At 34.8% G+C, this 24,081-nt stretch overlaps 1 protein-coding gene across 2 annotated transcripts; it reads left to right on the top strand.

Moving 5' to 3' along the window:
- The first annotated feature begins 9,668 nt into the window (after positions 1–9,668).
- Positions 9,669–12,058, top strand: LOC107891420 (arabinogalactan protein 13). Of its 2 annotated transcripts, none has more exons than XM_016816234.2 (2): positions 9,669–10,054; positions 11,704–12,058. In XM_016816234.2, the coding sequence occupies exon 1, from the start codon at positions 9,786–9,788 to the stop codon at positions 10,047–10,049; it is 264 nt and encodes an 87-aa protein (XP_016671723.1). In that variant the 5' UTR covers positions 9,669–9,785; the 3' UTR covers positions 10,050–10,054; positions 11,704–12,058. The 2 variants fall into 2 exon arrangements, with proteins under 2 accessions (XP_016671723.1, XP_016671718.1); XM_016816229.2 differs by lacking the exon at positions 11,704–12,058 and adding an exon at positions 10,163–10,318 and having other exon boundaries at positions 9,681–10,054.
- Positions 12,059–24,081: the final 12,023 nt, after the last annotated feature.

The raw sequence follows: 24,081 nt of genomic DNA, 5'->3' as shown, positions 1-24,081 counted from the left end.
TTTAAAATAAATTATATTATTTAAGGGTGCTTTAGTCCTTCAATTTAAAAAACAATAAAAATATGCATATGGTAGAATTTGACCATATGCTAATTACATTGAAAAAACCTTAGATTTACCACTAAACTAGAGGTGTCCATGGGTTGAACTGAGTCCTGGTTCCAAAATTTTTTTCAAGCCTAAGATTATTTTCAAGCCGGGTCAAGTCACCCAAAAAGCATGTTTTACTATTTAAAAATTAATAAAATATTAAAATTATGTTTTTAGTTGAGATTTTATACATTTTTATAATTAAATTTTAATCTAAAAATGTTTTTTTATTATTTAAATTAAATTCAGTCTAGGCTGGCTTGGCCCAAGGTGCAACATTGCTCAAGCCTGGCTCAAGTTGGGTCAGGTTGGCTACGCAACCCTTAGATAGGTCTGCACTCAACCAAAGCTTTATTTTGATATATTTATACATTTTAGTTTTATTAGGGTCAAAAATAAAATTAGTACCTGAACTTGCCTACATCTCCCAGATTGATACTTATGGTTTTTTTGTTCCAGATTGGTACCTGAACTTTTTTTTCGTCCACTATATTGGTATTTCAGCCTAACAATGTTAATTTTTGAAGACATGGCAACTCTGGCCAATTGCGAGCTGCCACGTGCCATCCACTTTGACTCATCCCATTTATTTATTTTTCTTTTAATTTTTTTTAAAGTAATTCGTTTTCTACCTGACCTCTTCGTCTTTTACCTCTCTTCCATCTTTTTCGTTTTTCCTTTCACCAACTATTCTGTTTTCTACCTTTTTTTGGTTTTTTTTTTCTTTTTTTCCTTTCACGGTTTGTTCATAACACTTTTAAAGGAAGAAAATGAGCAAGATTGTCTTCTCCTACAAACAAAAAATCAAGTTCTCAAAAATAGGATTTTGTATTGCCATTGTGAGATAAGGGCTCCCGTTTGCAACGCGAATGCACTAAAGAACAAAGGGAGAAAATTCTTTGGGTGTGCGAACTTCAAAGAGGTAAATTAGGGTTTGTGTTTTGGTTTGTCATAGTTAGACTTCTGAGAAACAAAGGGTGCTGTGATGTTGGTTGAAGATTTTTGTACAATTTTTTGTACTGACATTTTGTTGCAATTTGAGTTGAAGATATATTCTAAAATTTTTAATATTTTGAATTTTTTTTTGTATGTAAGAAATGCAAACCGAGGGTTATGATTTTTTCGATAGGTTGCAGGTAACAGTAATGAGACAAATTCAACTGTAGAAAAACAAAGATGCACAATCGACAAAATAATGTTTCAAAATAAGATGTTACTGACAGAGAATAGGAGATTAAGGCTTGAGCATGATAAGCTCAATATTGATGATATGCAAAGAATGCGATTGAAGGTAACTCATTTGGAAAAAAAAGATCAGATTGTACAAGGCTAATATGTCAAGGAATAACAAAGTAATAGCTGCTTATAAATCGTTGTTAATTGTATCATAGATGGTGTTTTTGGGTTATCTTACTTGTGGATGGTGAAATGTTGTCCATGTATTTATTGCATTAATTGTTAAGAATGAATAAATTGAATGGAAAATCTTTTTATGTTTTTGTAAAATGTTGTTGTAAAAGAATCAATAGATACCAATATATGAATTGAATGGAAAATCTTTTTATATTTTTGTAAAAGAATCAATAGATACCAATATATGAATTAAATGGAAAAAAATTTTACGTTGTTGATAAAGTATATACCTATACCAAAATTGACATCAACAAAATAAAACCATCAAATAAAGGATCCATGGAAAGACAAAATCAGGTTGACATCAACAAAGTAGAACCATCAAATTATCCAACAAAATAGAACAATCAAATTTTCCATTGTATGTTAACTAATTAAACTCAACCGGGAGGTATGATCAATAACATGGTATCATCAATAACATCAAGTGTGTCTAACTCGTGTTCAACATATACATGTATGGACCCTATATTTCTAATATGACAATCATTGCTATGGATGATGAATTATAATAGCAAACACTCGGTCCCTTGCTAAAATTTAACCCATTTTCAAAGTATACAAAGTTATTCACAGCTCTATACCCAGCTTCCGCTACCATCTCACACAAAGTATAATAACACAAGAAATCTAAGTCAAAATCCCATTGCGACACTTCCCCTCCAACATAGGCTGCACAAGGGTTTGTGACAACAGTTCCACCCAAATGCATATGCACCATACATTTATCCCAAGTCATGATAAAACACTACATAGACAAAATCAATTAGATAATAAAGTCAAGTACATAATATAAATAGTAATATACATAACATAAATAATATAAACAACAATATACATAACATACATTATATAAATAGTAATATACATAACATACATAAACAATAATAAACTACATAACATACATAAATAGTATTATAAATAACATACATAATAGACATACTAATAATATCAATTGGCTGACCTTTTAGCCTCAATCAATTTTTACCCTAAAAAAATATTCCCTTCAAAATGGAGTTTTTTGTATACACATGAATGCCAAAAAAATTACAAATTAGTTATAATACGAATAAAATATCTAAACAACAAAACCCTAAATACTATTAAAAATTGGTTCAACATTAACCCAACACTAAGAAACCATTACAAATTGTTAAACATTCTTTAAACTAGAAAATCGAGGGTCCCAACAAAAAATTTGTCACTTTTTAGAATGAGTCAAAATCTAAGCAGTGGAAAAAATAAAAATTTTCTATTTTTAAAAAAGACACAATAAAAAAGCATATCTAAAAACCAATAATTTTAAAAAAATATGCTTTTTAAATGGAAACAAAAAAAAAACTCAGAAAGATTGAGTAAAATACCAGTAATCGATGACTAAAATCGGGTAAGCTTGATTCAAATACCACTTCACTAATATGAAAGGCTAAGTAACCGATAATGAAATAAGACTTCTTTTAGTGAGAGGATGAAGAAGTTTTCAAATGGTTGGGTAATCAAACAGATTTTTTAGATGGCTGAGGATAGAATTAGAAGGGTTTTTACACTAATGTTGAAGGATGGAAATTTCTTGTGAAAGGATCCAACGTAACTAAAATAAAGATTCAGAGATGACTTTTGATGTTGAATGATGGAAACATCTGGGAACCGAAAAGGTTTCTTCAACGTTCGATTCACTAACTGATGGAAAACATTTAATAGATTTTAATTTTTTTATTTTAATAAATGATGTTATTAATTTAAGAGAAATAATTTTAATCATTTTTTTTCAAGGGGATAGGTCAAAGAGGGTGACATGTGATAGTGCGCAAATGGCCAAAGCTGCTACATCATCAAAAAATTGATGTTGTTAGGCTTAGTTTATATAGTGAACAAAAAAAACCACAAGTATCAATTTAGGAGAAATGGACAAGTTTAGGTACCAATTTTATATTTAACTCATTTTATTATGTACACTTTATTACCTCAATCAATTGTATATTTATACTTAATATTTATAAAGCCCTTTACTAAGTCGGTGTCACCTAGACCTGATCATAGGCTGGACCACCCACCTAGGTTTGATTGTCCGCCTAAAAAGTGAGAAGGTTTGGGTAATTATATAGGCTCGAAAAATAGGTTTAGACAAAAAAATAAGACCCATTTTCTAAATCGGTTGGGCCCCGAGCATAATTTTTTTTGGTTCAGGCCCGACTCGAATCTCATGCCTATATATTTTTTTATATTTTCAATTTGTTAGGAAACATTTCTTTTTATATAAAAAAATCTTAAAAAAATTATTACAATCGAGCCAACCTAAGTTTTAGTATTTTTAATACGGGTTGGGCTTGGGCAAATTTTAGGCCCATTTTTCGAGTCGAGCCTGGGCTTGAAAAACGGGCATAAAATAATGTATTGGCCTAGCCTAGCCCATGATCAGGTTTAATATCACCCATCAATCAAGTCCCAACTCAAGTTAGAAATTACCAAAATATCATTTTATTTACAAAATAAGTTATATGATTATGTGAGTTTTTTATATATATTTTTATAATAAAAATAAAAATTTATCCATACCTAAAAGAATTAAATTTTAAATAAATTACTTTAAAAAAATTAAAATTTTGAAAAAAAACATGTTGACGAAATTGAAATATGTAAAGCCAAAATCAATAATAATAATTGAAATTTTGACACATAAACAAAAATTTAAAAATGGAAATAAAAACATAAAGATTTTTAGTCATTTTGGTCCTTTTTCATTTTCCAGAAGAGTTTCTGGATGTTTTCCCAGAGGAATTGTTGGGTTTAACTCCGGTTCAAGAGGTTGAGTTTGGTATCGAGCTTTTACAAGGTACAACTCCAGTTTTCATTGCTCCTTAGCATATGGCATCGAAGGAGCTTATGGAGTTAAAGACTCAGTTTCAGGAACTTCTTGATCGAGGGTTCATTCGTCCCAGTGTGTCTCTGTAGGGGGCACCAGTTTTATTTGTAAATAAAAAAGATGATACTATTAGGATACGTATCGACTATCGTCATTTGAATAAGTTAACGATAAAGAATAAGTACCCACTTCCGAGGATCGATGATTTATTTGATCAGTTCCGTGGGGCTTCTATGTTTTCCAAGATAGATCTCTGTTCTGGATACCATCAGCTTAAGGTTAAGGAAATTGATGTTCATAAGGTTGCTTTTAGGACTCATTATGGGCACTATGAGTTCCTAGTCATGCCTTTTAGTTTGACGAATACTCCAATTGCATTCATGGATCTTATGAACCGGGTTTTTCAGCTGTACTTGGATTAGTTCGTCATGGTCTTCATCGACAACATTCTAGTATACTCTAAGACCAAAGGTGATCATGATGAGCATCTTAGAGTAGTTCTTCAGATACTCCAAGAGAAACAGCTCTATGCTAAGTTGAGCAAATGAGAATTCTGGTTGAGGGAGAACTTTTCTGGGTCATGTGGTTTCTGCTGAGAAGATCTGAGTTAATCCTAAGAAAATAGAGGCTGTGCTTGAGTGAAAACAACCTAGGAATGTTTCTAAGATCCACAGTTTTCTTGGGCTAGCAATTATTATTAGAGGTCTGTCGAGGGGTTCTCATTAATTGCAACTCTTCTAATTAAGTTGTTGCGTAAAAACGCTCCATTTGTCTGGACTGATGAGCAGCAATCGAGCTTCAAGAAGCTCAAATCCATTTCGAGAAGTTCAAAATCTTAAATTTTTGTTTTGTTAAACTCTGTCTTTAGTTAGTACTTGCTTCAGTGGTTTAGTGGCGTCTGGAGGTCATTAGTTCGAATCTCTGCAGGGGTGTGGGGTGATTTTATTTTGTTAGTCTTTGGTCAACTATTCAAATTAGTGGTGTTGGATTAGAAGTCAAATATTGGGTTGTTATCAGGTTGTAAGATTAGATTTGTTAAGAGAGTTTATTTTATTTTGAGAAAAATCCTCCCCAAGTTTCTCTTTTTCAACAGCTTATTATTTCATTTTTCTTTTCAAAATTCTTATTGCTTTTTCACGTTTTGTTTGTTTCAATTTAGGGTTCTATTCCTTTTTTGTTTTTTTCCATTTTTATTATTTCTTTTGTTTTCAAGTCTTTCTTCAATTCTTCTCCTATTCATTTTGTAATTGTTTTTGTTTTGAGTTCCATTCTTGCTACGCGAAGTGGTTGGGTAGATGTTCGTGGTTTTTGGATTATTATTAGTGGTTTTGGAAGTGAAAGCTTTATTTTATTTTTGGGTTAATTATTTAATGTTCTGATAGGAGAGGTTGCGGAGAATAACATATTACCGGCAAATTAGGCATTTTTTAGGACTATTAACATCGTTTGGGGTAAGCAATCGAACACCCGATGGGTTAATTTTCGACTTTTTTAGCGTGTTTATTGGCGACTATAAACTAGTGTGTTACTTGGATTTACTAAATCGTTAATGGAATTAATCATTTTGATGGTTATTTTAAGTTTTGGGAGTACCTTGGGAGAAATCACATTTAAAAATACCCAGGTGTGTAATGAGAAACTCGAAAAATAGCAAATAGGGAAAGCCAAAAGTGGGTGCTGCCGATGCCACACGACCATGTGGTAGGCTATAGGGGTGAGCAAAATTCGATTTGACTCGAAAAAATTGAAAAAAAATTTAAATTTCGAGTTAAACGAATCGAGTTATTTGAGTTAATCGAGTTATTCGAGTCAACTTGAATTTTTTTCGAATTTCGAGTTCGAATCGAGTTGAGTTTTCGAATTCGAATAACTCGAATAATTCGAATATCAAATTATAATATTTTACATTTTTACTCCAAACTCCTAAACCTTTTTACTTTTTCCTTAAAACTTTTACTCCTTCCCACTTTCCCCCCAAAACTTTTACTCCTCTTCCATCCTAACCCCCCAATCTACCCCAAATTCATTTCCCACCAAAATTTTACTCTCCCATTTACTTTTTCTCAAAATTTTACTCCCTAAAACCCTCAAAACTTTTTATTTTCCCCCATAATTTTTACTCCCTCCCACTTTCCCCTTAAAATTTTTACTTCCTTCCAATCCTACCTCCCATCTCCCCCAAATCCACCCTCCAAAATTTTTTAATATTTTCCCTCTAAACTTTTACTCCCCCATTTATTTTCCCTCAAACTTTTATCCCTCAAAACTTTTTATTTCCCCCTAAATTTTTACTTCTCACCCTTTACTCTCAAATAAAAAATCAAAATTATCCAAAAAAAATCACTAAACATAAACAGTAATAATTTTATTTATATCTACTATTTATATTATTAATTAAATTTCACATTTTATATTATTTATATTATTGAATTGATTAGTCATATTGAATATTTATATTAAAATTTAATTATTAATTTTGCCATTAAATATTCATGTTAAAATTTTATATTGGTATCAATTTCACATTTTATTTTTAAAATAACTTTTATTAAAAAAGCGCATTTTTGCATTTAATATATTTTTAAATTCCAAAATACATAGTGACAAGAATCCGAAGATAATTGAAACAACTAAGCAAGCAAAAAAGTCAACCCGTATATAAAAGATTAATAAATAAATTATGAGGTGATGAAAGTTAATAAAATTTTTATTAAGGTTGACAAATTTTATTACGATAGGTGACAGTGGTTACAAGGACCCAAAATTATTTTTTAAAATTTAACTCGAACAGATATATTCGATTTGATTCGATTCGAATTCCATCTCACTCGACTCGATTCGAGAAAATTTCAAATCAAATTAGGATGATAAAATATGATTCGTCAACTCGATTAACTCGAAATTTTTTCATTCGATTCGAACGAACGCTCACCCCTAGTAGGCCATGTACTAGACTGTGGGTAACACACGGGCATGTGTGAGGCAGTGTGAGCCACACGAGCTGGTCGTTTGGGCTGTGTGGGCCACACGAGTGTGTAGGCCCAAAATTCAAGATTTTTTCGAAGGCCGTACACGTCGTCCCGATCGATCGCGGGCTTTTCGTAAGGACGGTTTGTGATTAAATATATTGTAAAACATAAAATTTGGACATCTGTTAGTATAGTATATGCTATTTGTAAGAGTAACTAAGATGCCAAATAATAAATAAACGTGTAACTTTATGTTAAATATATGATTCAAATCTGATATGTTGTGTATGTAAAACTATAGCATGTATAATTTCTGCTCTGAATAAGTATGATATATAGTATATTTGGTATCTGCACCTGGGCTAGGTTGTAAATAACATGAGGAGGAAGTGATTCTGTAAAAAGACAGTAAATCGCCTAATGATTAGGCAGCTCAACTGCAACTATTCTGTAAAGTGTCTTATTGACACAAAGTGGTGTGTAGGGATGGATGAGTGTTTTATACCCATATAGTGTGTTGGATGGTCGGAGATGGTGTATAGCGATTGGAGGTAGGATTATATGTCGGATCTGTACTATTCTATTATAAACTTGTTTCTGATAAATCTGTCTAATATGCATTTATCTGCTTTAAGTTATTCGTTATACACCGAGTTTCAAAAACTCACTCTTTGTTTGACTAATATTTTCAGGTAATCCTCAGACTTAGGTGGGTCGGTGCAAGTGGGGAGCTCGATTAATGTATTAATCTATTTAATTTGATTTATTTAAGTTTTGGTATTTTGGTTTTGTAAAATTTTTGGACTCTCTGGACTTTTTGGACTATTTAGATTTTTTTTAAAAACTTATTCTTGTATTTTGCTTAATACCGCTCAAATATTTTAGTTGACAAAATGCATTCCTACCAAAATAGAGGTTTTCAAACAACGAATTGTGTTTTTCAAATATCCCTTTTTAAGGAGTCTTCCGTTGAGAAATGTATAAATTTTAGAAAATATAAACAAAACAACGTTTTTAGTAAAAAGAACAATAAGAAATGATTTTGAATATAATCGGGATTTTGAAAGTTTATGACGATTTTCCATTTACTCAAAAACCAAGTTTTCAATCATATTAAGTAACAACTCTAGATTTGGCCATAACGTCTAGGCCAGATTTGGGGTGTTACATATACATTCTTCTTAGAATTTTAATTCAACACTTTATAATTTAATTCAACCCAATGCATTTTTTTCTATTTCCCGAAATATATATAATTAAATTAATTAACTTTCCAATTAAATAGTTTTCTTAATCCAATTCTAATTCTGTTAAAGTTATGACAACTTTATCATAAAAGAAGATATATTTAATTTATACATTCAACAGATTCATAATAACCAATTAATTTAATTCCATTTTTAACTTTAATTATTACTTAAATAATAATTCAAAAAAAATTAAATTAATTTTCAGACCATTTTCACACTTAATGAGAAACTAAATTCATTTATGAATTAATCTATTTCTTTAAATTTATCAATTCTATTTATTGATTCTAAATGTAAGTTGTTTATGATTTCAACGAGCTAACAAACGAGCTGAAATAATCGACATTTATAAGTTGTCATGCTATTGTAAAAAAAACTAATTTACTTAATCAAATCTATACACAAAAAATATGGTTGAATTATAGTTGATTATTTAAATTTTTGGTATTATTTGAATAAATCGAATTTAATTTAAAAAATTTAAACTAATTAATTTAAAATTTTATTCAATTGTTTTCGAGAAGGTTCAGATTTTGCTCCTCTAATTCTTAGTTATAAGTTAATAGTGTTCTCCAGAGCAAGGGCTATATAATGAAACAAACTTAATCCAACGAATTTCTATTCATTAAACTAGTTTATGTTTGGTTTGATATGTTTACAACTTCAAAATGTGTTTATATTCATGAATTGTTGTTATACTTTCTAAAGGGTTATGATAGTTGGGGCAAAAGATGCCAGATAATGGGTGAATGCCAGGGTCCCTCCCAACTGCGCACACCTCCCTATATTTCCAATAAAATATTCTATAATTTAATTAAAAACTATATTTTGTACCAGCCCCAAACTCCCAAAAAACCAAACCCCTTCAAAATAATATTTTATTCTTCATTATACCAACATTGCCATAAAAGAAATTCAACTCAAACCACAGAACATCCCTGCACAAAGGGTCAAAATAGTCCTTATATGGTACTCCAAAATTCTTTTAGTTAAGGCAACTGGGCAAAGCCAATGGACCCTCTCCAAACAATGCCCCAAAAAACCGTTGGCAACAGCTGTATGACACCCAAAGTTTAACTTAAAGCTACCCTGTCAGCCCAAAAATATAAATCATTTCCACTGACCAAACTTTAAAAAAAGAAAAAAATCTAAATAAAGTAAACTAACTGCCCAGCATGAGATGTTTATAACTGGGGCTTTATGGCACCCCCACCCATTACTGCTTGTCTCAATTTCAGATTCCTCACTTTTGCAACAAAGTTCACGGAGAAACTACACCAACAAATGGAGGTATTGAGGATGAGACTATTTTTGGCCATGATGGTGGTGTTGATGGCCATGTCGGCGGTCCAATATGTTGCGGCAGCTGATGCACCAGCCCCTACTCCTACCTCAGATGCCACCGCATTCGTGCCGACGGCGTTTGCTTCCCTTGTCGCTCTTGCGTTTGGTCTCCTGTTTTAAAATGGGTGAGTTGTATTAGTTGTTGATATTTCAATATTGGGGTTTGGGTAGAGTTCTTTTGTCTTCTTTTATTCTTTCTCTCTAAAGGCTATACAACTCTTTTTAATCCTTAGATTATGAAGATGGAAAAGAGATAGAGAAAAGGTGGAGGATTTTTTCTGTTGTTGTTGGGATTTTACTTATGACAAATGGTGGATATTTTCATTGTTTCGATTTTAATGTATATCTGATTGTTGGTGAGCTAATGAAGTTTTTGTTACTTTGTTGCATTAAGAAGAGTAGGATAATTTGATTTTGTTTTCCATTCTCTTGCAAGTGGCCATAAATCTTCCAACTAAACTACCACTCTTCCACATGCACATGGTTTGCTTCAGTTTACCATCCAAGTTGAGAAAACCAAAATTATAAAACAGATAAATATGGGTCATTATCCATATAGAAGAATTACTACAATCCCGATTGTAAAATTACCTTAACTCATTCACTTTTATGTCCACAGGTAATTTCTGGAAAAACTATAAAATTATTTATTTATGTACCATTTACTACATCAGTTTGTTAAATTTAAATTACTAAACCATTAACAGTATAATAGCAAATTAACGACCCCGTTAATAATGTTTTTTTTTTAATTTTTTTTTCCTTTCCTTTCTTTTCACGTCAACCTTTTTTTATCTCTTTCCTTTTTACCGTCTCCATTTTACTTATTTTCTTAAATGCTTCTTCAACATAAAATATATTAAGGTAAATTATACATTAATTACTCAATTATGTGTAATTTTTTGTTTTGATCAATTCATTAAAAAATTACAATTTGATTAATGTATTCAATTTTTATAATTTTTTTCTAATTTTTATTTAAATTTAAATATTTTTTATTTTTTATTAAAATTTAATAATTTCTACAACTTTTATTGATTTTTATTTTTTATAATTTTCTTGCCACATGTCACGCCATGGTTGTGACACATGGTGACTTTAATTAAAAAAATAGGGACAGTTAACTTTAATGATCAACTATTAAAGTTAACAATCTAAGGGTTTTTTTTATGTATTCTGACTGTTCAAGTACCCAATTGATTGCAAAAAAATACTTTGAAGGCTTTCTACACCCTTAAGCCTTACTATTTCTTACTTTGTAAAAATAAGGGTTAATGTACTATTTGCCCCCAAAGTTGCACCGAATTATCACATTGGTACATAGAGAATTTTTTATATCAATGTAAGTACTTTAAGTTTTCAATTTTTGTATCAGTTTAGTACCTGAAGTTTCCAAATTCTTTTATAAATTTACCTCAACCGTTAACAACGTAAAAAGAAAAGATGATTAGGGAAAATAAAAATTACCGACCTATACATGTTTATTGATAGTTTTGACACATGGTAGTCATATGTAGAGGTTATACTATGAACATCAAAGGTCATGTGGTGAATTGCATAGGTATCAATTATCTAAGGTGCTCGAGAATTTTAAAAGTGAGCAGCAAAATTGGATATTGTTTGCATGTGATTATGAGAAATCTAACAATACATATGTGCAGAATGACCAGGTTGATCACATAGTTGGTAGTATATTGTTTATGGGGAAATATGTTGTCTATTATTACGTCGTGGATGCTAAGGTTGATTGCATTTGTTGGGATTGTTATTGTAGTTTTTTCGACGGTTGTTGGTGTTATTTCCAGAGTGTGATGAAATGAAGGATGAGTTTTGGGCAATATTTGTAGTAATGGGTACTGCTAGCGGCTTTTTTTTATCTTCATGCGGTAAAATTATAACACCCATCGCCCAACCCAATTTTTGGATCTGAGCTGCAAGATGTTATGATTGATGCTGGAGCAACTCTGGACAATTTTACAACATCCGACCAATCACATATGCAAAAACATCATTCACATTCTAAATACGTATTACGATCATTTCCAGGTTCCACACAAGCTTATGAAAGCTCTTTTGCAAAATTGTACATGAATTAAGACCAAATTATAAAGTTTTGAAAATTCAGGATCGACGTCATGACTCGAATTAAGACCAACTCAGTATGTCACGTCACGACTTCATGCATAATGACATTGCGGTATCACTTACTATCAGCCAATGTTGCGACGTGAGATATTGGTCGTTGAGATGTGGCCCTTGTTTTTAGCCAAAAATACCATTTTGTGCCTATTTACATGCTTAGACCAAAACCTACTGATACACATATTCACCTAACATTTTCAACTGTACCAAAACATGCACAATAAAACTAAAACAAATCTATAAAACTTTAAGAATTTAATCTTTCAAATGGTATAACATTCGTATTCTAAACTTATACCTATTTCAACCACTTTCAACTCAACTTACCATTTTCTTCTATATGCAAATCCTATTATATATACATTTCATGCATGGAATAAACATCTTTAACTCAAAAACATTAACCAAAGTTAACCCATATGTCATTTAGTACAAACACGTAGCTTCTCATATAATTCAACATTTACCACAAGCTCAAGCATACCATTCTAACAAGAAAATGACTAGTTCCATACATTTTATGCCTATTTACATTCCACAACTTTGATAATCAAAACAAATACATTACTACCATATCAGTGATAGTGTAAGCTTCACTGATTCAACTTGACGAGTTCCGCAAGGTAACGATCTACAAGGGAAGGAAACAACTTGAATAAGCATTAAGAAATGCTTAGTAAGTTCAAATAGAAAGTACTATACTTATCTTATTTTTACCTAAGTATTTAAAGCTACTTTCTTTTAGCATAATTTTGGCTAGAACATGGCACCCAAAACATCAACAATGTGAGTATTAATTTATAACCAAGATCATTAAGTACTACATGTAACTTAACATACCGATTGATGTTACTTTCACATAACTTATCACAATGGTACATTCAATCAACAATCATAAGATTTTAACAAGTATATATGATTTAAATCGATTGCCTTTACTATTAACAATCATAAAGATATATCATTGTCAATTTGAATATCAACTTCATTTCATCACATTTCCAATTTTAAATTTCATTTATATCGTTTCACTCGATGAATCCTAGTAAACACACTCTAATACACAAATAACTACACCACGCTAGTTGCTCATCCGAGCTGAGTATATATATATTAGGTTACCCATTAGGGCTAAACCTATATCACTGTAACACCCCTCACCGATATCCAACTTCAGGACAGGGTTTGAGGTGTTACCAGACTTAAACATTCACAAACATACAAAACCAGGTCACCAAATTTCGCCCAAAATTAAAACTTTTCAAACACATGCATATAGTCCCTTATACAGGCCTTCGAAGCATATAATATACATCGGGGTGGTTCGGGATTAAACCGAGAACTTTGAAAATATTTGGGCAACTTAACCAATTTTTCTTGCTTTGGAGAGTCACACGCTCGTGTGGCTTGGGACACGTCCGTGTCCTCAGCCCGTGTAACTCTCTGCTTATGACGTTAGTAACCGTTTAAGGGCACACGGCCAAGACACATGCCCGTGGCCAGAGGCCGTGTCCTCCACACGGTTGAGACATATGGCCGTGTCTCTACCCATGTGGTCAAAACTTAGGCTAATTTCCAAGCCTTTTTGTCATTTTCACATGCACACACATACATTTGACCTTGTCATCTTATTAATCACTTATACCATTATGTTATGGTTATTAACTTATACATCAACATCCATGTTCAGGGCACTAACAACTTATTACCATATCACATAATCATTCATGACCATGATCGCCTCGAACGGTCCTAAGGCATTCATCGTGTACACATGCCATATACTTCTCATACGTAGTGAACAAGCACAATCACATAACCACATCACAAGACATTAACACATATCATGGATAAATAGGCTTACAAGCCAAAATCATTATAAGCCACATCTCATGGCTATAAACAACAAATCAATATAAGCCAATACCTTTGGCTAATCACAACAATAGTCATCATAGAAAAACTAAGTCCCTATACATGCCACTCACTTGAAAACATTTAACATACACATACCAATACTCCACGGATAATGGCTCGATAGTGTGATGCTACCTGCGACGATCTCCAACCCCGAGCTGTCCTGACAAAACTAAAAGAAATGAAAAGGAGGGAGTAAACTTTACGCTTAGTAGGCTCGCATGAAAATAATAAGCAATGCGATAACATGCTATTTTCATATTCTTTCTATTATTCAAATTCTAGCTAAGCTATTTTCTCGAGTCACAGTCATTAAATTATTTATATCCAGAGCTACGGAACTCAAAATTAAGATCCGTTAATTTTTCCAGAAACTAAACTCATATCTCTTCTTACCATAAAATTTTTAGAATTTTTGGTCCAGCTAATAAGTATAGTTTATTATTCAAATTATTTCCCTATTTTGCTGTTTGATAGCTTCAACCTTTCTTCACTAAAATTTATTTATCTCATAGTACGAGACTCAGATAATGTTCCCGTCTCTTTCTCCTGAAATTAGACTCATTGAGGATTTCAGTCATATGATTCCAAACTCATAATTTTTTTTTTACAATTTCTAGTGATTTACCAAAGTAAGAACAGGGGATTCCAAACTCATTCTGACTCTATCTCAGAAGAATTCGAATATCTCATAATATTAAATTCTTTCACTTCTACCGTTTCTTCTATGTAAAACTTGACTCAATAAGCTTTCATTTCATATTTAATTAAGTCTCTAACTCAATTTCCACTATTTTTGGTGGATTTTCAAAGTAGGACTAATGCTGTTGTCCAATTCTATTTTGGTACAATAAAATGTTCACTATCATAAGATCATTTCCACCTAATCATGAACTTATCATTTCATGGATCCCTTACTCATTTTTTTTACAATAGAGCTCAATATAAAAGTTATTATTTCTCATGGGCACACTTAGTCATACATTCCAAGTATAGGATAATTCCCTATCACATGCACTCAATCATCAAATTAGTCTCATGACAATGCACCATGTAAATTTGTCTTAGATGAGCTAATCATTCAACATTTTCATTTTTATAACTCATATTAATCCCGTTGAGTTTCTTAGAAATATCTATGGATTTTCCATTTACCGTCAAGTCATAAGAATGGTCATCTCAAGTACGCACTTCCGCAAACCTCACATCTTACGGCTGGATTACCAGTCCAGGCTAAATTCCCCGTAATATAAACTCATAAGGTGATGTCGGGATTACCAGTCTAGGCTAAATCCCTTATAGCGACAAATGCCCTCAATGAGCTCGTATCTGAATTACCAGTCCAGGCTAAATTCAGACCCTAATCGGATTACCCGTCCTGGCTAAATCCACAATGCACACATATTCTTCAGGAGGCTCGATCACTAAGAGAACACCTGTCCAGGCTAGATCCTTTCTATATTTGAGATTAATGGATTACCCGTCCTGGCTAAATCCTTTTTTCCCACACATGCAGGATCTCAAGTCATGTAAGCCATGGTTTATCCATCGAATTTCCCTTTTTACTTCAACCAGGACATTTATTATCATATCATTATTATTGACATATTTAATGGATTTTCATGCCATCATTATAACTAAATATCATGCATTCATAACACATGTAATTAGGCATATTAATAGTTTACTTAAAGTTATTCAAACTTACTTGTCGAAATCTCATAAGGTACAACCGTGTAGCAATTCCTACAACCCATGTAATAGTAATTTAACATTCAATTCATGTAACAATAATTTTCCATTCAATTTCACATGACACAACAAGCATTACATTTTTCCATATCATACACACCATCCATCAACTTCTCTTAAACATATTAAATCATACAATTTATGCCATATCAATAGATAATTACAATTCATGCATGGTATTTCATTATTATTAACACACGAACTTACCTCGGATCTAAAAACGACAATTTACCATTTTAGTCCATAACCTTGTATTTTTTCGAGTTAAGCCCGAATCTAGATTTCCTTGATAAATAAGCTTGGAAAGCTTGAAAACCCTAGCCATGGTGTTTTTCATGAGACATTCAGCCATGAGGAAGAAGATGAGCAAATTTGGCTTATTTTGGCTTTTTGATTCATTCAATTACCAATTTATTAAAATGCCCTTAATGAAAAACTTTTAAAAACCTATCATACCATGTCCATTTTTGTCCACAAACTTCAAAATGGTCTAATTACCATTTAAGGACCTTTAATTTAAAAACTCATAACAATTAGAGACCTTTAACATGTAGAACTCAACTTTTGCATTTATTACAATTTAGTCTTTTTGACCAAATTGAGTGCCCAAACGTCGAAATTTTTGAACGAAATTTTCACGAAATTATCCCGTGAAATTGTAGACCATAAAAATATAATAAAAATGAAATTTTTCTCATCGGATTTGTTGTCTCGAAACCACTATTCTGGCTAGGCCCTATTTCGGGATGTTACATTTCTCCCCCCCTTTTGGGATTTTCGTCCCCGATAATCTTACCAGAAGAGTGGTTTAACTTTCATATAGGCTCTTCTATCCCATCTTTGATAAGGAACTTTTACTCATGATGTATTTTTTTATACTAGCTCTTAAATCACTTATACTGAAATTATAAGCGTGTAACACCCCGAATTTGGGCCTAGAAGTATTGGGCCTTGAGTGTGGATCCGTAAGGAGGTTGTATATAGGTATTTAATTGTGCAATGAAATAACACAATTAAATGTCCGCTTTGGTGGTTAATGGCCCTGAGAAGTGTTAGAGAAATCTTCGGTTCAAACTTGGCCTTTAGCAAAAATTTTGGTATTAAGTGAAAAAAACCTGGATGCTTGGATGAGGGTTTTTAAATTATTGTGTTAAATAAATGACACAAGGAAGCTTGTAGTCTAGTGGTTGTGGCGTCATTAAGGTTGTATGGGAGCCTGGGTTCAAGCCGTGGCTCTTGCAATTTATTTTGGTTTTTTTAAAGGGAACCTAAACTTTGGCCTTTAGACCTTATAATTAATTGGGGATAAAATATGACACAAAAAGCTTTGTGGCTTAGTGGCAAGTAGCGTGTGGAGCATCTAAGGGGAGGCATGGGTTCGAATCCCATGGCAAGCAAGGAGCATTTATTTTGCTAACAGGGGGCGGCAAGAGTTGGTGTTGAATTTAAACTCTAATGTTGGAGGGATCCCACATCGGGAAGCTAACATAAGAGTGGATGCGAAGCTGGCTTTAAATAGAGAGAACCATGAGGAGAGTAGAGGTACCTTTCTTGGCTGATCCCTTTCGCTGTATGACGTGCTCGTTTGGGTTGGGCGTCGGCTAAGAGTGCTCGGAGCGTGGATTAACTCCAGTCTCCTATCAGGTGTGTATTTCTTACTACTCTAGCTGTAGGATGGCTACTTCGGGCCGAAAGGGGTCATGTGGGCCTAATGGGCCTATGGGCCCAATTGGATAAGTTGTTTGATTGTGTAGTAAATATTGGGCTAGGCTAGGTGAATCTAATATTTGTGGCTAGATTTGGGCTAAAAGGGCCACACGAGCGTATGGGCCCATTTAGGCCGAGAATGGGCTTTAGGGCCATTAGTATTATTATCCATGTTTAGAATACTTTAGTTTACCAATTATTGAAATACCCTCGACTTGTAAAATTACTAAAGTACCTCCGATTTACAGAATTACTGTTTTACCCTTGATTTATGGAATTGCTATTTTACCATTGATTTACAGAATTACCATTTTACCCTCGATTTATAGAATTACTATTTTACCCTTGATTTACAGAATTACTGTTTTACCCTCGATTTATAAAATTACTAAAATACCATTGGTTTACAAAATTACCAAAATACCCTCGATCAGTAAAATTATCAAAATACCCTGGTGTAACACCCCGAACCCGAGACCGACACCGGAGTCGGACACGAGATGTTAACAAACTTTGAAAAATTTTTCCAGACACTGCCCAGTCTGAGTACTAGTTGCTTCAAAAATCATATCTTGAGTTTCACAACTCGAAAATCAGTTTTGTGATTTTTCCCTGAAACTAGACTCATGTCCCCACCTATGTATTTTTTTCTAGAATTTTTGGTCGGGCCAATTAGTACAGTTTATTAGTCAAAGTCTCCCATGTTACAGGGGTCGACTACACTGACCTTTTCCCATTACGACTTGGATATCTCTCTGGACAGAGCTTCAATACTGATGCCGTTTGTTTCTATGGAAACTAGATTCAGGGAGGAATCCATACATATATGGTATGACCCCTAATTATCTCTGGTCAATTTATAGTGAATTTCCAAAGGCGGAACAGGGAATCCAGAAACTGTTCTGGCCCTGTTCCACAAGAACCCGAATATCTCTTACTGTACTGTTCATATGATTGTTTCGTTACTTTCATATGAAAGTAGGTTCATCAAGGTTCGATTACATAATTTATTCACTATTTAATTCCACTCCTACGAATTCTTGTGATTTTTCCAATCCACACCACTGCTGCTATCAGCCTCTATTTTCAAAGTAAACCTTACCTATTTTGGGGTTTCATGGACCAACTAGGGCATTGTTATACATAAGCCCACATATGATCATACTTAGCCATTCCAGTGGCTGATCATTTGCTCAACACTTCCATTCCAACTATAGTTACATCATGAAACCATCTATACATTCATAAACACGAATGGTCTAATGCCATACTCCACTTCTACAAGCCATTTTCGCATGGCTGTACACTTATACATTTCATAAAGTACTCGAAAAACAACAATGGGTAGTCCTATACATGCCATATCAAGATTCAACCAAAATAGTACCCAAAAGAGCCTTTGATAGTGTGGGCGACTTCGACTTCAAGATCCCGAGTCCGATAGCTGGAGAACCAAAAATCTATAAAACAGAGGAGCAGTGTAACGAGTAAGCAATTTATGCTTAGTAAGTTTTGAGCAAGGAATTCCAGCATAAACAAAGAATAACACACATTTAGCTAAATGGAATATTTCATAATACGCAATTTATCGATATCAAACTTGCTTCACAACATTAACAACCCTTATGTACATACACAATAGACTAACTTAGCCGAAGGCCGGTAGCTCGTTTATCAACTGAGCGAACATTTATTTGTAAGGGCTCGATTAAATTCAACACATACGTAACATATCCCCGTATTGGGATGTTTTTCGAGTATTCGCTGGAATTTTACAGCAAGCTCATTCATTACCAAATCACGTACCTTCGGGATTTAACCGGATATAGCTCCTCGTTCAAATGCCTTCGGGACATAGCCCGGTTTTAGTAACTCACACAATGCCTTCGGGACATAACCCGGATTTAATAACTCGCACGAATGCCTTCGGGACTTAACCCGGATTTAATAACTCGCACGAATGCCTTCGGGACTTAACCCGGATTTAATATCTCGCACAAAGGCCTTCGGGGCTTAACCCGGAATTTGTATCTCGCACAAATGCCTTCGGATCTTAGTCCGGATATATTCACTTAGCACAAAGCCTTCGGACTTAGCCCGGACAGCATTCAATTAATCATGCACATCTAACAATAATTCATGGCACATTCATATTTCATTTTCATTTGCGAAACTCAAACACAAGGCACATATCGTCCTTGCACATTCGGCTCAATAGCAACACATAGAGCATGATTTAATCACATCGTAATTTAAGCTCTCTTACTCAAGAACTTACCTCGGGTGTTGTCGAACGATTCCGCTAGCTATTCAACCACTTTTTCCTTCCCTTTATCGGATTTATTTCCCCTTTGCTCTTGAGCTTAATTAAACAAATAAATTGATTTCATCATTTAGGCATCAAAAAGATGAACACAAGGCACTTAGCCCATATTTATACATTAGACATTAAAGTCTCATACATGCAAAAATCATGCATCAACACAACATATTAGCTAATTTCTTTCCCCTTGGCCGAATATGCATGTCTATTTTTGGGGTCGATTTCAACACTTAATACACACATATACACACTAGTAAAGCATCCTCCCCCTTTTCATCGATTTAACACATGCATTGCTCATCAACATGCAAAGTTACATTCGGCCTTAGCACACATCTTGCTAACCGATTCTTCTCCATTTAGCAACCAATGCACATATGTGCTCACACAAAAATGCTAAAAAGGAGGTTCAAGAATCATCAAGCCATCATCACATGTATCATTAACAAGCTTCATATTTTGCATGCAATGGCATTAACACAACCTCCACCTAGGCCGAATCTTAACTCATCCTCATGCCTCATCACCACAACATCAAACACCAACCAAGAATGATGCATCCATGGTCAAGTGCCATTTCCATCACATGGCAAGATTTAGACCATGGGCTAGGTAGAACTCAAGCTAACAACTAAAACATGCATGCATCTCATGGAACATCATCAAACATACCTTAGCCTAGCTACATGCATGGCCGAATCTCTTCACCTTTCTTCTTCTTTCCTCCATAAAATTTTTGGCCAAGGATGAACCAAAGGATGAGAAAATTTTTCTTTGTTTTTCTTTCTAATTTAGGCTAAATGAAGGTGAGAAAAGGATGAACAAAGATCTTCTCCTCTCTTTTCTTTAGCTCACGGCAAAGGGGGGGAAAAGAATCAACTACACACTTTTTTTTGTGTATTCATCATACCCCTTTTCATTATTTAATTTCCATGCCTATTATTTTAATTTTTTCCACCCATGATGCACCAACAAAACATGTCTATGACATGTCTTGGCCATCAAACTTTGTCTACCATACTTGTCATGGCCGGCCACTACTAGCAGGGGGGAATTTGACATGCAAGTCCCCCCTTTGTCCACATGCACTAATAGGTCCTCACACATTGACCTATCACATTTTAGAATTTTCTCACATAAGTCCTATTGACTAAATTCACATGAAATCAACCAAATTGAAGCTTGAAATTTTCACACATTCATAATTACATATTCTAGACAATAAGTATCACATTCAAACATTTCGGTGACTCGGTTTAGCAGTCCCGAAACCACTTCCCGACTAGGGTCAACTTTGGGCTGTCACAACTCTCCCCCACTTAAGGAATTTTCGTCCCCGAAAATCTTACCGGTAAATAGGTTTGGGTATCGTTCTTTCATCGAGCTCTCGGTCTCCCAAGTAGCGTCCTCGATCCCGTGTTTGAGCCATAACACCTTTACTAGCGGAACTCTTTTGTTGCGCAACTCCTTCACTTCACGAGCTAGGATACGCATCGGTTCTTCTTCATAGCTCATGTCGACTTGAATTTCAACCTCTGATGGGCTAATTATATGCGATGGATCAGATCGATAGCGTCGAAGCATCGAAACATGAAAGACGTCATGAATCTTTTCAAGCTCCGGGGGCAAAATCAATCTATACGCAACCGGACCAACTCGTTCGGAGATTTCGTACGGCCCAATGAATCTTGGGCTCAACTTGCCCTTACGGCCGAACCTGAGTATCTTTTTCCAAGGTGAAACCTTAAGGAACACTTTGTCTCCCACCTGATACTCGATGTCTTTTCGTTTCAAATCTGCGTACGACTTCTGACGATCCGTGGCTACCTTCAGACTTTCACGGATTACCTTTACTTTCTGTTCAGCATCTTTAATCAAATCAACTCCGAAAATTTTACTTTCACCGAGCTCGGTCCAAAACAATGGTGTACGGCATTTACGACCGTACAAAGCCTCGTAAGGTGCCATCTTAATACTTGATTGAAAACTATTGTTGTAAGCAAATTCAATCAAAGGTAAATACCGTTCCCATGAACTACTGAACTCGAGGATGCAACAACTCAACATATCCTCAAGTATCTGAATTATCCGCTCAGATTGACCATCGGTTTGGGGGTGAAAAGCAGTGCTAAAATGCAGCTTGGTACCCATAGCTTCTTGCAATTTCTTCCAAAATCGTGAGGTGAATCTCGGATCTCTATCCGACACGATAGAAACAGGTACCCCGTGTAATCTCACAATTTGAGAAACGTACAATTCAGCTAGTTTATCCAATGAAGAATCCGTATGTACGGGGATGAAATGAGCCGACTTAGTCAGCCTATCAACAACAACCCAAATCGCATCCTTCTTACTTGCTGACAATGGCAGTCCAGACACAAAGTCCATTGTGACTCGATCCCACTTCCACTCGGGTATCATGATCGGCTGGAGTAATCCTGAAGGCACTTGATGTTCCGCTTTCACTTGTTGACATATTAAACATCTCGAAACAAAGTCGGAGATGTCCCGTTTCATACCATGCCACCAAAATTGACGTTTCAAATCGTTGTACATTTTCGTACTCCCCGGGTGAATTGACATTTGGCTACAATGGGCTTCGTTCAGAATCATCGAAATGAGTTCCGAATTCCTTGGAACACACAAACGATTTCTGAACCTCAAACAATCATCATCATCAATTTGAAACTCCGATTCCTCGTTCGGAACACACTTAGCCCGTTTTGCAACCAATTCATCATCGACTTTCTGGGCTTCACGAATTTGGTGAGTCAATAATGGTTTAGCTTTTAATTCAGCTACCAACACATTGTCTGGTAGAACAGACAAACACACATTCATCGCTCGTAAAGCAAACAATGACTTCTGGCTTAAGGCGTCCGCAACCACGTTAGCCTTTCCCGGGTGGTAATCAATGACAAGCTCGTAATCTTTCAACAACTCAAGCCAACGTCTTTGTCGCAGATTCAAGTCTCGTTGAGTCATCAAATATTTGAGACTTTTGTGATCCGAAAATACATGGCACTTCTCACCAAACAAATGATGTCGCCATATTTTCAAAGCAAATACGTTGGCGGCTAGTTCGAGATCATGGGTCGGATAATTTCTCTCGTGTGGCTTCAATTGTCTCGACGCATAGGCCACAACTCGACCATCTTGCATCAATACGCAACCCAACCCAAGTAGGGATGCGTCACTATAAATGACAAACTCTTTACCCGATTCGGGTTGCACTAAAATTGGAGCTTCAGTCAAGTGAGTTTTCAGTTGATCAAAACTTTTCTGACACTTCTCCGTCCATTCGAACTTAACGTCCTTTTGAAGTAGCTTCGTCATTGGTGTGACTATCATCGAGAAACCTTTCACAAATCGTCGGTAATAACCGGCGAGCCCCAAAAAGCTCCGATCTCAAATCTATTTTTGAGAACACTGAGGCTCCCTTCAGTTGGTCGAACAAATCATCGATGCGCGGCAACGGATATTTGTTCTTTATCGTCACTTTATTCAGTTGACGATAGTCAATGCACAACCTCATGGTTCCGTCCTTCTTTTTCACGAACAATACTGGTGCACCCCAAGGTGAGAAACTTGGTCGAGCGAAACCTCTATCCGTCAGTTCTTGCAACTGAGCTTTCAACTCCTTTAACTCGGTTGGTGCCATACGATACGGAGCTATCGAAATCGGCGTAGTCCCAGGTACAAGCTCAATACCAAACTCTACCTCCCGAACAGGTGGTAAACCCGGTAATTCTTCCGGAAAAACATCCGGGTATTCACAAACCACCGGCACAAATTCGGGTTTCTTTTCTAATTCTTTGTCACCAAGTACATACGCAAGGTATGCTTCGCACCCTTTTCTTACATATTTCTGTGCCAACATTGCTGATATTACAGTTGGCATCCCCTCCAAGTCCGCAGACTCAATTTGGATTACTTCGTTATTTGCGCACCTCAAATCAATAGTCTTGCTCTTGCAATTCACAACCGCATCATGCGCGGTCAACCAATCCAAACCAAGGATAACATCAAATTCATCAAACGGCAAAAGCATCAAGTCCGCCGGAAAACAGGAACCTCGAATTTCTAGGGGACATTTCTTACACACTTTGTCGACAAGCACGTAACGACCCAAGGGATTTGACACCCGAATTACGAACTCAGTAGACTCAATAGGTAAAGTCTTACTGGATGCTAAGGTTTCACATATGTAAGAATGAGTAGAACCGGGGTCAATCAAAGCAATTACATTAGTATCAAAGAGAGTGAATGTACCGGTAATAACATCAGGCGAAGAAGCATCCTCGCGGGCAC

Source organism: Gossypium hirsutum, chromosome A11, assembly GCF_007990345.1.
Source record: "Gossypium hirsutum isolate 1008001.06 chromosome A11, Gossypium_hirsutum_v2.1, whole genome shotgun sequence".
NCBI classification, from domain to species: Eukaryota; Viridiplantae; Streptophyta; class Magnoliopsida; order Malvales; family Malvaceae; genus Gossypium; species Gossypium hirsutum.
Note: the sequence above shows the minus strand (reverse complement) of the source record. Positions and strands in the feature narration are given on the sequence as shown.